Source organism: Paracoccidioides lutzii (genome assembly GCF_000150705.2).
Source record: "Paracoccidioides lutzii Pb01 unplaced genomic scaffold supercont2.19, whole genome shotgun sequence".
Taxonomy (NCBI): domain Eukaryota; kingdom Fungi; phylum Ascomycota; class Eurotiomycetes; order Onygenales; family Ajellomycetaceae; genus Paracoccidioides; species Paracoccidioides lutzii.
This window is the reverse complement of record NW_015440965.1, coordinates 49,196-63,873: the sequence shown is the minus strand read 5'-3', so window position 1 is coordinate 63,873 and position 14,678 is coordinate 49,196. Positions and strand designations below refer to the sequence as shown.

Here is a 14,678-nt window from a genome sequence, read left to right as displayed (position 1 = left end):
TTAGAAGATCAGACGGTGAAGTATAAATGACTTTTCCCCGTAGATAAGTAAAAGACTTCCTGTTTTAACAGATTCTCCAGAAAATGTTCAAATTAATTCATATCAAATATCAGTGATTGTCGTCGCAGGATCCTGACAGATTTGTTGGGTACAAACCCCACCAGGAGGAGTGCAGACTCCACAGCTGGCGTTGCAGCACACTTGGCCAGAAGGGCAGGCTGTCGAGCCGCATTTCGCGGGGGTAGGGAAGCAGGCTTGTTTGGTACACCCTCCACCAGGGGGAGTGCAAATTCCACAGCTCTTATTGCAGCAGACCTGGCCTCTCCTGCAGATTGTAGGACCACATTGAACGTCTTTCGGTTCGCAGAGTTGCTGAGTACAAACCCCGCGAGGAGGGGTGCAGATACCACAGCTTTCGTTGCAGCACACGTCGCCTTTTTTGCAGGTGTTCGGACCGCACTTCACAGGGCGATCAACCGAATCTGTAGGTGGTTTGCAGGCTTGCTGGGTGCATAGACCACCGGGAGGAGTGCAGATGCCGCAACTTTCGTTACAGCATACGTCGCCGTTGTTGCAAATGTTGGTACCGCATTGCACAGCATCGTTCTGGGGGTTTGGAAAGGGGTTGGCGAGTGCGCCAAGGGTCATTGCTAGGAGGAGCAACGCCTTAAGGGACAGAGGTTTTAAGAAAGGCATTTCTCTTGCTCGACTTCGCGTTGCTCAGGTTCTTAATGGGATAGACTAGATTTGGATATAGGGCGATATCACTTGAAATGAGGCACAAAAGGCTAGGAGGACACACGAATACAAAAAGGGGCAACCGGTCTTCAGCCAAAATCAAGGACAAAAGTCCTCCTTTAATATATGCTAAAATTTTCTATGAACTGATAGGGGGAGCCAAACGCTAAGGAGAAACATTTGTGTGCGAAGTAAATCATAAGTTTCGTATATCATCCTCCGTTTAATGAAAACAAAGTTCGAGAATCCAGCCATGATGCAGTCTCGCCACTAAGAATAGAATTGTATGTGAAGAGCCAACACACAGAAAAAATTCCTCTCCAAAATGCGAGAGCATATTTGCATCTGGCCCAGGGAGTGGCTCGAGACTGTAACAGGGACCTTGGTTCATAGCCAATGCAAGAGGCGCATGGGCTGTATCCGAGAGGGGGGGAAATAATAATAAAATAAAAATAAAAAAATAAAAACAATAAATAATAAAAAAAAAAAAAAAAAAAAATTCAAGCATGCCAAGTCTCAACAAAAACAAACACAGAATGGGTTTGGTTGACGTTGAGCCTTTTTGGTTTCTTCTGATCCTTCTCGGCAATTTGCTGAGTGCAGATCAGCTGAGTTGGGAGTCAGATTCAGTCATCCCAAATCTCGAGATACTATTTCTCGCATATGTTTCAGCCTCAGCCCAGGAAAGCGCCAAAGGCCACATTTTAGTTGCGCCTGATGGACCAGTTTGATTGCAGAGGACCGGCTCTCCCCCGACACCTTGTCAGCGGGATACGACCCGTGGAAAGATGTTGACAGAACATCAACTAACTATGCTCGTGGATTGGATGAGACCATGAGAATGCACATGCTTATACGGTCAGGGCATATTTTGAGGAAGGGGGCGTTCTTGTGGAGTGGCGGCTGTGGCTGTTGTAAAAGATGTTTATTGTTTGATGTGTTTTGTGAGTTTTGACCATGTCTCTCCACGCTCGACGGCCTCGTGTTGATGTTGAGCTTTTTGCGGGGCTGAGTTAACTTAGCGTCTCGATAGTGATGGTCCAATCTCGCTAGCCATAGGACTGTGCGATGCTTGTTGGTTTAAATCAACACCAGCCCAGCTGGGATCATCGACAAGCAACCCAACAAGGCCGCTAACTGTGGGCTCGCCTGTGAAGATATGTTGGACATATCGTGGTAAGGCGCATAAGAAATTCTAGGGCTGGAAACTGTGATTGATAATTGAACGTGTGCTGTCGCCTTCCACTCAATTTTGACGATATTCATGCGATTCAACTTGGTATTCAAAGTAAGATATAATTGCCGTCTCCTTCACGACTCGGTGTTTAAAAAGTTTACTGGTATCAAGCGTAGAATCCATTGGCTTAGTAATCTCTGATCGTTGTCCTGCCATTCTCTGTAGATTTTGCGGGTATTTATAATTACAAGTTGCCCCTTTTCTCATCCCTACGTTCTTGTATGTCTTTCTACTGCTAATTACATACACAACTCAATTTGATGGCGTGTTTTAGAGCACTAGTTCCGAAATTCGCAAAAAAATAAGAATAAAAAGGAGGAGTGGGAGTTTTGACGTAGTTTTTGGTGGATATTCTGTTAATCGGCCGCACGGTGATTCCCGTCTGACAGCTGGTCACTATGGTTAGCCCGTCTGAGAGGATGCTTCGCTCTTTGGAGAAGTTAGCGCAGCTAGATCGAGGCGGACCCCCCTGTGCCTGTGGTTGACTTTGGAGCATTAAGTTGGCTGGTCAGTGCTGTCATGACATGGTTGTGTCTTGTTGTACATGCTCAATAGCTCAATTGTCCCCACGAACCTCGATGAACATACGCGCCAGATATGCGAAACCTTCAGCTGGACAATATGCGATATTCGAATTTGGAGCTAGCTCTAAGCTCTGCCATGTTCCGAACTCCGGATGTACGGTGCGTCAGAGCTATGATGGAACACATGAACGGTCGGCCCGATATGGTATTTATGCACTTGGAACACTCCAGGAAGACAATGCATCCAACGTTTTGACCCACATTATTATAATAATTCGCTAAGCGTGGTCAGATTTCCACGATCGAATTTTCCCTTAACGCTTTGCCGTGATGACAATGTATCACGGTCCACCTGAAAGGCTGCTATTGCCAGGCTGGCTCTTTATATCTTGATACTCTGTGTGCGGGCCTCCAAGAAGGAGATGATATGATAGCTTGCTGTTGTATTTCCCAATCCCTGCAGCTCTCCCAGAGAAATTCCTTTTACTTCAGGTCATTGAACTGCATCCATGGCTTAATCATTCCCTGAAATCATTCCCCTTTTGGATTTTCCTGGGACGATATTGTCCCCAGGGCTGGCTGTGGTGAATATCGAGTTACACCATTTCTCTACTCTGTATCCGGCCATGTGAGGCGGGTTAAATCAGTGGACTTCTAATGCATTCCGTGCTTTATCTGCGCGCCATGCAATGGATAACTTGTGATGGACAACTCAAGAATATGAACGCATTGTAAATTGACGAATCTTTCCTCGTATCTACAGTAAATTGAAACCCCATGGCCCGCCCGACTGGGGTTTAACGGATGCTAGGGACCAAGGTCAATTCGACCTTATTATCATAATGAAAGATATAACCAGATATAGCAGCAAATTTTCACACAGAAAGCGAATAATGAACTGGCATTCCGCCAATTAATTAACCAAGATACGGCCGTTTTACTCGGCCTTCCTCAATCCCGGTTCCTCTAGCAGTCCATCTGGTTGTTCCTCTTAGCCATCTCGCAGAGGTACGCAACTGCTGGACAGCACAGCGGCACTAAATTGGAAGAGAGTTATCCTTATACGCTCTTGCCAATTCTCTTAATATAATCAATAAGGAAGCTGCGTCTAGGAAGGCATCGCGGGCCTTGAGCTTACAAAAGAGTCGACCGCTGGTGGTCTGACAGATTGCAAATTGAAATGGCGGAGCTTCGCTACTATTAGCAGTCAATGGGTCTGGCGCAACAGACCTCTCGTTTCATTATCCACGCATTAGAGTATCTGAGCGTCTGAGATTGACTGTTTCTGTCGACGTGGTTCTTGCGGTGGTTCTGTCCATTTGCACTGCTGCTAAGCAAAATTGTTCGAAATGCCGTATGCCGACCGACGAGTTTCATCCAACCATTTCTAGGGCGAACTGGGCATGGGGTACGATGAGAGACGTTTGAAGTCACTTCCCACATGGTATATGACCGGTAATTATAGGCGTTGAGTGACAGGGTGATAAGTAGGCCTTCGTGCAGTGGTGCATGGATAGAAGTCCTCCCCGTAATGGTAACACGTAAATGCTTCCCTGGTAGACTTAACTTCAAAGATGTCGTATCTACAACCGGCGTGGGAGGTAGAGAGACAAGAGGGGTCTGCATTTACATTGGTGAAGTCCCCCACAATTCTACAGAACCATACACCCTATCTGCCTAATTTTCTGTAGCGGTATCTCTCATAATGCTTTCCCGGTGATTGAGCAATGATTTATCAAGAAATTTGTCCAACGTTGTTGTGTGATAAGGACTTCACACCCACTTTAACGTGGAAACGTGTCCGTCTTTGCAAAGAAATTGGGCAAACCATATTCGTCGTTTACTAAAAGTGTAGACATAACAAAGAATGAAACCGTTCACAGCTCTATGTCAAGAACTAAAGAGATCATAAGCGAAGTAACTTGGGTATTGTGCAGAGAAAATGCATGCGTAGCGGGAAAGCAGACCTGAGAAAATAGAGATGAGCCTGAAAAGGATAACTACTAGAAGTAAGACAGAAGATCTTACTTTAACTTTGCTCTTATCCTTACAGAACTTCGTAGCGTACGTAGACTTTATGTTGTTTATTTTTACGAGCAGTGGCTGTGGAGGAAATCAGTAACCATTCAAGAACGGTGAAAGTTACGGTTAAAGCTCGCCCTTACATTGAATTTTTTTTATATAACGAGAATGAAAGACAGATCGTAAGAAATTATGGACATTTAAAGTTGAGCTAAATACGCGCATCTCAATTCTCAGAGAACAACAACAACAACAAAAAAAAAAAAAAAGAAAAAGAAAAAGGGGGGTGGTTGATATAAACTCCTTCTGATCTTATCAATCTTATCAGATCGATCTTGAAAAGTCAGGTGACGAGATTCGCTGTTCTGTCATTTATTCCTTTGTGAAAACACATTATCCTTTATCATAGCAATAGACGAGTTATCTATTTTTAACCACAAATGACACCAAATCCCACAGGATATACTCATGAGAATCATTGCCAGAGCAGCCAAAGTCAGGGCAACTATTTAAAAACGATGATCCCATGTTCCCAAGATTGAGGAATCCATATACTCAACAAAATGTGTTTTGTTTACGCACATATATATGATGGACCCAAACTGGGGTAAACTGAGGCGGAGGGGCAAAAGAAAGACGACACGCTAAAAGACCATTTCACGAGTGCTATCCACCTCCTGATATCTTTTCTCTCAAATCACCTGCGTTATCATCGATACACGATCGGCATTTCCAGCGAAACCAAAGTCTATATGAGTGTCTGTCAACATGTCTCCCTTATCCTCGCCAATCTCAGAAAGCGGAAACTGCAAAGTCGCGCACGTCATACTAGTGCACTTGGAGGTTTTTAAAAGGGTGCCATGTAGTGCATGCGTGAAAGATATCATTATCAGTGACGGTGATAGTCATTCTGGTGATTCTGGTGACTGAGGAGTCTCGGCAAGATAGTTATATACGGTTGATAAACTGTCTCCACTAACAATCAAGCTGGGATTTTCTAATTCACGGAGCCTTGTCCCATCGTCTTATTCTTTTTCTTGCGATGGATGCTGCTTTTCGCAGCCCGTAATCTTGATTATGAGTGTTTCTATCTGTCTTGGTGAAGGAGTTGACTACATAGGTGTCTTAAGGCAGTGCGAACGTGTATCCCCATGGAATGAAGACAGAGCTGGTTGGTTTGCACCCGGGCAGGCGAATAGGACATGATAATGGGTGGCGTTCAAGGTTTGTGCGGGAGAAAGCGAGTTGGGAGATGGTAAGAATGTCATCGGTATGTTTAAATTTGTCTTTGGAATGGGTCAAATGGAAATCGATAACTCGAATTGCGGAGGAATGGAATTGTATTCTGATATCAGACTACAAAATACACAATACCTCTGGATAGGGAGTAACGACATTTTTGAGGCATTGGAATGAATTGAAATCGTTATCTGATTGGACCAGTTGGCACTCTGAAGTATGAAGGCACTGCATCAAAATCATTTCCTGAATGCTTCAATTCTTATCTGCAAATGTTCAAGATTCCCTTTTCCGTCCTGGCCGATGCACACATATTTTTGTTAATACCTATCTATATAGATTTTACACTTTCGACATATTTTGATGAATCATGAAATTCTGCACAAAATATTATCCACATCAGCTGCAATAGCAATAAAATCACTAAAATTCGAAAAGGAAGAGAACAGAATTGTAGACAGCATCCCACAGCTGTTTTCATACGGAATATCTTTGGTGATGAATGCTTGTGTGTTTTTGAGAAATGGACAATGAGAGGAAATCTCTTAATCAAAGGCCTTTCAAAACCAAAATTGATCTGAAGCTGCAGCAAGAGATGAGATAACTATTGCCCCTTTTTTCCATAAAATACAAATAAGAAGACACAATTCGTCGTTATGCAAAAATTATGAATCAGGAAGACGAAACGCGTTGAAATGCATAAGCCTGGGGCGATCATTCGCCGCATGAAAGAGTTTTCCCCAAAGCCGCACGCACCGCACATCAACCAACACTGCATAGTGTCTGCCAGCTGTCAAAATCTATGACGTGTACCTTTGGCCCCGGGCATTCCAGACATGTTTCCTTCGATCCTTCATTCGTTTATTTCGATCTTGCAACTTTGTACCGTGCCATCGAGTCTGAGATTTTGGAAAAAGTCAACCATCGATCACACCTCTCTCGGAGCCTCGATCGTCAGAAGAGCAAGGAAAGCTAATTGAAAACCGTCATGGCTGTTTGACAGTTTGCTTGACACGAGATTTTTACTTCTCCGATTTTTAAGGCCGCTCCGACACTCTTTTACTGTTGTCGAGGTGCTTTGCCAGAGTCAAGAAGCTCTCCGCCGGGTACGGACAGCTAATTCATGAGGACGATAAGGCAAGCCAAGGGCTTGATATATTTTCATAACTTGAATCACCAAACAGTCTTTTCGTATTATCCGCCTCATGAAACTGACCTCACTTTTTCTTCCTAGTGCCACGCAAAGCATGAATCAGACCTAGGGTGCAAACAGGAAAACAAATATAAAATCGTAAAGCCTCGGGTAGCCAGCAAGCTATTTCGAAGCCAGCTTCTGAAGAGCAGCAGGAGCCATTTTAGCGGATAAAACGATCCTCTTGGCTTCTTCACCGCTAGCGCAGCGGACGCAACATTGTCAAATTAGCGCTGATGAGCAGTTACTTGCAACAACATCAACATCAGCAACATCAATTTGAATTTGCTTCAGCTCTCTGAGGAAGGAATACAAACCCTCTTCGACCGCTGATATAGCTTATTGTGTATATAACTATTCCATGCCAAGCAGATAATCTTTACTGTCCAAGGAATGATCACGTTTTCGAGACCAAAAACCAAATCCCGTCGTTTTGAACTTTCAAGATGCGCCCGTCACAATCCCCCAAAGTTTAGCGTATGGCGAACCTTAGCTAGCGCCAACAACAAACAAAAAAGACCTTGGAAAATTCTCCTCTTGGGCCAATCATCCGCGAGCGCTTTGTCAATGCGGAGGGGACCCTTGGGCCATTCTTTTAGTTAATTTGCTGTTTACTTTTCCAGTTTGCTCAGTAGTGAAAAAAAAACACCCATCTCTGTTAAAAGAGGCAGCTTCAGTTCAAGAGGATGATGGAATGGACAAAATCAAATAATAACGTCCGGAAGAATGATGGGGGAGCAGTGCTCTGGTCATCATATATGTATCTATTGTGGAGAACGCCGCGCTACACGGCAGTAACGCAATCCCTATCCCTGGCATGCTACGTGCTATTCACTATAATGCTCTCAATATTCCTTGGTAACCAAATGAGAAAACCAAACTATGAAAGGTAAGTAAAAAATATCTAGCCATCACGCTTACGAGCTTCATTCGGAACCCGGGGTGCTCCTCCATGGATGAGTCAATGTGTGCATGCTACCTTTTGTTGATCACCGTGACAACAAATCGATTCTGCATGCATCCACTATTTTTTTTTTCCCCATAATCCCTCCTCGCTTTCGTTCATGTCGCCTTTGCCCCCTTCCATCTGGCATCAAGAGGAGATTCGTATAGTTATTATTGTATGCCGTATGATTGATTCACAGAGAGGGACCCAGAAAAGCACAACCTAGAAGTATCATAGAGAAGGATTTACGGAGTTGTTATCTTGAAATATTAACAAGTGCACATCCAATCAATCATCACCTCCATTGTCGACGTTCAAAGCAACAAATCATATTAATTTTTTTTTTCCATTTTGTTGCGCCTAAATCCAAAGTTCAAACCTATCCCCAAGTTACCCAAGCTCCCAAGCCGGCTTTTTCGGTTGGCTCCGCCATTGAAGCCCATCGGGCCCATAATTCGCACGTCTGTTTATTATTATTTTTTATTTTTTTTCTCCCCACCTGCTCTTTTTTGAAGCATTGTTTTTCCCCTTCTTTGCTTTTCTCTACCCTGTCCTCACTCTCACGTCTCTTGAACTGACTCCAAGTTACCGTCTTCTCTCTTGCTGCCCTATCCTCCACACACACTGTTGCAAGTCAGAGCTAGTGACCTGGTATCTTTGCTCTCCCACCAGCTTCCTGTTCCTCTCCTCTCCAACAAAACGAATCTTCTTCCCTTACATTCGACAGTCCCGCTCTCCCACAACCGTTGTCGGTTGTATCCCATTGAAAAGCAAGAGTCTCTTTTTATATCTTCCCTCCTCTGTGTTTCTTCTTGGAACTTGGGAGGTTTTGTTGTGTTTTTTGTTTACTCTTTTTTTTTCATTTTTTTTTTTCATCTAGTTAACCACCTGAGTGTATTTTGGGGGTATTGCTGCCTTTTCTTCTGTGCTTCTTTGTAACATTAAACCACCATCTCCCGCTGTATAGAATCACTCTTTAACCATTGATTGTGAAACCCTCCGTTCTTGCTATTATACTCGACCCCACAACTCCGTCTCCGCTTCTCGTTTCCCTCTTCCTTTCTGGACCGTCACGATAGTAACGAATTCACAAAACACAACTACCCATGATGACAGATACTAGCAGGAGTAGTATCAACATTGCCATTCGTCGGTCAAGCAAGACTCCCGCCATTTTCCTTGTTGGATCCTTCACTGAGCCCGCCTGGGAACCAGTCGAGCTCAATGTCAAACCCCTCCCTCCATCTGCAGATCAGGATTCTGCTGCGCAGGCCAATGGCGATGTTCCAGATACTCAATACGAATTCTCGAAGTCATTTGACGTAGCTACTGGCCAGCACCAATACAAATTCCGGCTAGGACCGGATGGTGCTTGGTTCTGTGATAAGGATGCCACGACTGGTAAGCAACCACTGAGTCACTCCTTGGTGGAAAATACGTTGTGACGTCGGAACTGATAAATGGTTCCGTAGTTGTGGACGACAATGGTTTCGAAAATAACGTCGTAGCCGTAGAGGCTGTTTCAATCATCCAAAAACCTAACAACTCTGCTGAGAAAGACGACTCAGACCCAAAGAATGTATCTAGTGAAACTACTGTCCAAGACCAAGAAGAGAAGGTCGATGGAGCGAAAGATGGGGATGGGGAGGCGACCAAAATTGAAATTGTGTCTGATGCTAAGGAGACCAATGATGTCCCTGCTGAGCCATTGGCAGACGGTGACGACGTTGAGAAAGCTGCGAAGGGTATCAAAGATGATGATGTTCCGGTTCAATCCGTAGAAAATTGGAAGAGCGCTGCTGATACAGCCAAGGTCGACTCTATCCCTGCGGACTCGACTATCAAATCCGAAGCTTCAACAGATGACATTCTTCCGGAAGTTGCACCACCAACTGAATATACAGCGGCAGAGGTTCTTGTGGGAGAAGATCCACAAACGGCAGCAGTTACCCAAGATGCCTCGATCGTAGCTGATACCGTGGTTGATGAGAAACTCGGCGAGGTAGCAGATGTTTCAGAAGCGAAAGATATCAAATCAGAGCCTGCCAAAATTCCTGTGGAGGCACTGACTGATCTTATACACAGGCCTGCTGCTGCCAAGGAAGAACCACCAGCGGAAAAAGAAGCAGGAGAAACCAAAGAGGAAGATGATACTGCTCAAGCTACGGAGCCCGCAGCAAAAACAGATATTTTAACCACACATACAGACCTGAAAGGGGAACCTCTGGAAACAGCGACCATAGGTACCGAAGATGCCGCTCGCAATGACAACGAACCCACAGCAGAAGCTGTCGAAGCACTGAAGCCTATCAAGCAGGAAACGAAAGTCGAACCTCTAGCTCTAACTGAGGAGGAAGGAGTGACTGCTGCTAAAACAGAAAAGCCTGTCGAGCCCGTAGTAAAAGAGCCTGCAAAGGCTGACAGCAAACCCGGAGAAGCTGCGGCAGGCAATGAACATCAAGAAGTGGAGCAAAAGGCCATTGAGCAGCGGCATTTCCATGAGGACATACTAGCGGGTGATGCCCCTGAGGCGGCCCTAGCACCCCCTGCGCCCCCTAAGCAGCTAAAACAAACACCTGTGCCAGCTGCTGGCGATCCTACCGAAATCCCCGCAGTCGACACACCGGCTGAACCCGAACCGACTCAATCGCATGATGTTGGTGCAGAACAAACAACTGTGGTAAACGGAGATATCAAGAAGGGCTATGAGGTAGATGAGGAAGCAGAAGAAGTTGCTGAAGCTCCAGCTGATCAGCTGCTGGAAACAACGACTAAGTCGGACGAATTGCAAACCGCACGGGAGCCTGAACCCAAGGCTCCCGCAGAGACTCCAGTTCCGGAATCAGAGCCATTCGCTGTGAATGATGATACTGCAGTTAGGGATGTTGTCAAGGATACAGACGCAAAGTTACAGGCCACTCCTGCCGACAAAGACGAAGCTGAACTGAAGGATGAACCTGCAGTGAAAGTTGCAACAACTGCCAAGGTTGACGATGATGACGTCATCCAGCCTGCTGAAGCTAGCTCGGAGCCAGAACAACAAAAGATCGAGGTGCCCCTGACCGAGGAACCACAGCTAGACGAGGTCGCTGTTGTTGCTGCTGGAGGTCTTGAAGAACCGGAATTGGAACCAGAACCAGATGTAGCAAAGCCTGTAGAGGACGTTGCTCCAGTTGAGGGTGGTGCCGAAGCTGAACCTGCTGAACCTGCTGCCCGTGATGGGACTGCGGATGTCTCTGATGTGGAGCTCGTTTCCGTTGAGAAGCACGCTGCCCCTGACTTGGGAATATCTGACTCTTCTCCAGCGGCAGAAGCTACCTCTGCTGCTCTAGATGGCCCAGAGGTGGCAGAGCCGGCATCATCCAAATCTGACAAGGCCGTTGCGGAGCTAGAAACAGAGTCCATTCCAGAACAAGTTATTTCTTCCAAGCCTACAGAGCTAGATGTTTCCCAGCCAGGTAGAGATGTGGTTCCTGGGCCAAAGGCTGTTCCAGAGGTGGAGGCTATTGATACCCTAAGGGCTTCAGCTACCATTGTTGATGAACCGGAGGCATCTCAGCATGTTAAGGATTTATCGGCAGATCAAGCTGCACCTGGATTGCCTGCCGAAGTTGCAGTGGGACCAAGTTTTGCCACTACTGATGCTGAATCCTTTACTAATGGCCAGCCAGAAGCAACGAAACCTGTCGAGCTTTCTGTTCCTGAGCCGGAGTTTGACCCTGAGAATGCTGTTGCAACCCCTGACGTTCTCAAAACACGAGACGAACCAAAAGAGCCTGAGACTGCTGTCATAGCCGTGACAGCTGGTATCCCCGAAGCTCCAGAATCAAAGGAGCTGAAAACCTCGAAATTTGCTGACATACCCTTTTATGTACCTGCTACCGATGCAACATCGGATGCAACTGAAGTTTCTGAATCACAGAGAGCTTCTGAAGTTGCTGTCGAACCTGAAGCATCTCATGCTGCAGAGCAGCCGGGTCTTTCGGAATCAAGTGGTGAGCTTGTTGCTCCAGCGGATGAAAAGTTGAAGGGATCAAAAGCCATCAACGATGTCCTTGAATCTGACGCCCTAGAATCTGACGAAGTTGAGGAAGTAACCCGTGCTGCTGATCCCATTGAGACAGTCACTACTGTGGAGGAACCAGATGCATCGAAATATTCTAAGGCTGCTGTCTCCGATGTGGTGCCAGAACCTACTCACAAAAATGCTCCAGAGATCCCTGTGGCTCCCGCACCTGTGGAGGAACCAGAACAGAAGGCTGCGGATACACCCGCACCCACAAAGGAACGAGAATCCTCAACGCATGTTGCAGAACCTGAAGTCCCGAAAACTTTTGACGCTGAACCAAGAGTAGAAGGTGTTGTGCCTGTTCAAGATTCTACCCCCGAACCAGCTGCCGCTGTTGCAGACGAATGCGTGTCAGAAGAAACCACCCCTGAACCAGTGCCGGTCGTAGCAGAGGTTCCAGAGATGTCAGCACTTCCTGACGAGCCAGAAGTTGGCCCAGCTGAAGTTGTAGCCGCCCTGATTGAACCAAAGAAAGCAAAGAAGCCAGCGGAGCCAGCCACTGAGGTTCATATGGAACCAGACCATGCTAAATCGGAGCCCGCGGACATTGAAGAATCCACCACTGATTCGACCACAACCGTTGAACAGCCTAAAGAGGCTGCTGCTCCTGCTGGAATCGCCGGTGCTGCTGAGACCCCTGTTGAACAGCCAGTCACCAAACAAGAAGTTAAACCTCTTCTTAACAAACCAGCTTCTGAGAAAGAGCCAGAAGTTGTCTCCGAAACTGCCGCTCCCGTTGATGTTGTAGAACCCACACATGATGCATCTGCAACTAAAAATCTCGAAATTTCAGCACGAAACGTTGAAGACGCTTTGGCTAGCCCAATAGAAGCCTCTGTTCCCGAGCAGTCTTCTGCTGAAATCCTATCTAAAGAAGCTGACCCAGTCTTGGAACCAAAGGCAGAGTCTCCAGCCTCTGACCCTAAGGAAATAGCCGCCCACGAAGTAGCAAAGGAGAAGTTGGACGACGCCGTAGCTTCCAAGACAATCGCCGTTGAGATCGTGCAACCCGCTTCTTTTAATGTTTCTGATTACCCTCTCGTCGAGACCCCTGCGGACGCAGCTAAGACCGAGCCCACAGCGGTAGATGCTGACACCCAAGAACCCTCCAAGGATGATCCCGTTGAAGCAGTTGAAGATCCAATTGTCGAAACAAATGGCACCACATCTAAGGTCCTAAAAGAAGATGCACCACAGGAGCCTATCAAAGAACCAGAAGTCGTGAAGGAAATTGAACACGACGGATACCTTAATCCTGTAGCAGTTGCAGGGACCGGAGTAGCAGTGGCAACAGCAGCAGCAGCCATCGCTGTAGTGTCCTCAGATCAAAAGTCTGAGCCCTCCATCGATAAATCTAACGCTCCAACTGAAGTGTCATCAGCCACTGCCCCTGAAAGTTCCAAGGACGCTAATACACCAAAAGAAGACTCCAAGGCGGACAAGTCAGTTGTTAATGGCCACAAGTCAGTATTACCTCTTGAAGAAATTAAGGTAGATGCGACAGGCACCCTTGCTGCAACCGAGAAAACACAGCAGAACAAGCCTCCCGTCAGGGCAACTGAAACTGTCCAGCCACCAAAGCCCTCCACTGCACAGATTCCCACAAGCGGTATACCTGCCGAGCCAGAATCAACCACCAAGTCTGCTCAACCATCCGAAGCCGCAGCGGGAACTACCAACCCAACACCAACTCCGGGTGTAGCAGACGACGCACGTCCCCAAACAGGAACAGGAGACCGGTCCATTACATCTGTAACCATCCACAAGAGAGTGAATTTCTTCAAAGCACTCTGGCACGCCATTTTCGGCACCTTCTTCGGTGGTATTTTGTCGGTCTTTCGGCGAACTCCTCGCGACAAGCCTCGCCGGTAAGGACCGCGTTTCTTAGGATTTTCCATGAGTTCTTCCTTTTCTCTTTGTGCCTTATCTTCTTCCGGCTTGAGGATACTATTGTATACCCCTCAATAACTGGCTCTTATCTCTTACTCTCTCTCCCTACCTCCTCTCCTCACTACTTCGCTTGGCCCTTAATACCAGACATCTCTTCTCACATTTTGCCTTTCTCCCGCCTACCTTATCTCCTCAATAAAATATCTCTTTTTTTCATTTGTAAGCCAAGTTTCCTATGTGTGTACCAAATGTTTTATGCCGTATCTGCTGTAACGATATCCAATTTGATATGCCTCCTTTCAAACTACACCATACGGTCCTACTGACCATCAACCACCTTCAGGGCCCTCTTGGTCGCTGTTACGATTCTTGCTACTATCATCCCCGTCTTTTTAGCGATGTACTGGCCCTCAATATTACCGTACCTCGCCAAGCACCTTTCTAAAGTTCCACTATCTTCACTCTTCTGAGTTAATTTGTTCCAAGTTGTTCTCCTCGCATCACAATTTGCCTGCTTGGCTCTTGGCATAATATGCTTGGTGCTCTTGTGCTTGATATTTTCTCATGAAGACTTTGACCTTGTTGTTATGTTCCATTATGCTATTCTTCTATTGCATTGTTGTGAGCGAAGCAGATAATGTCATGTGATGAGATGTTTGTCACTTTTGATCGTCAATGTCATCTAGCATAATAGTTATGATCACAGTTTGCTGAATAATCACCCCGCCTCCTTGCGCTTTCGAGATTCTTCCAAATCTTCTGTCGTTGAGTGCTTGAACCATCATCAGCGAGCTTAAGTTTGAAGTTATGTATATGGATGT

General features: G+C 46.1%; 3 protein-coding genes across 3 annotated transcripts; 1 reads left to right on the top strand and 2 right to left on the bottom strand.

Annotated features, from left to right (window-relative positions):
* Positions 1–102: 102 nt before the first annotated feature.
* Positions 103–696, bottom strand: PAAG_06553 (hypothetical protein; the record flags this gene model as incomplete). Its single annotated transcript, XM_002791337.2, has 1 exon — positions 103–696. The coding sequence occupies one exon, from the start codon at positions 694–696 to the stop codon at positions 103–105; it is 594 nt and encodes a 197-aa protein (XP_002791383.1).
* A 2,720-nt stretch (positions 697–3,416) lies between these two features.
* PAAG_06551 (hypothetical protein) lies at positions 3,417–4,125 on the bottom strand (the record flags this gene model as incomplete). Its single annotated transcript, XM_002791335.2, has 3 exons — positions 3,417–3,536; positions 3,638–3,688; positions 3,730–4,125. 3 exons carry the CDS (start codon positions 4,123–4,125, stop codon positions 3,417–3,419), a joined length of 567 nt encoding a protein of 188 aa, XP_002791381.2.
* Positions 4,126–9,007: 4,882 nt separating this feature from the next.
* Positions 9,008–13,839, top strand: PAAG_06550 (hypothetical protein; the record flags this gene model as incomplete). Its single annotated transcript, XM_002791334.2, has 2 exons — positions 9,008–9,299; positions 9,371–13,839. The coding sequence occupies 2 exons, from the start codon at positions 9,008–9,010 to the stop codon at positions 13,837–13,839; spliced, it is 4,761 nt and encodes a 1,586-aa protein (XP_002791380.2).
* Positions 13,840–14,678: the final 839 nt, after the last annotated feature.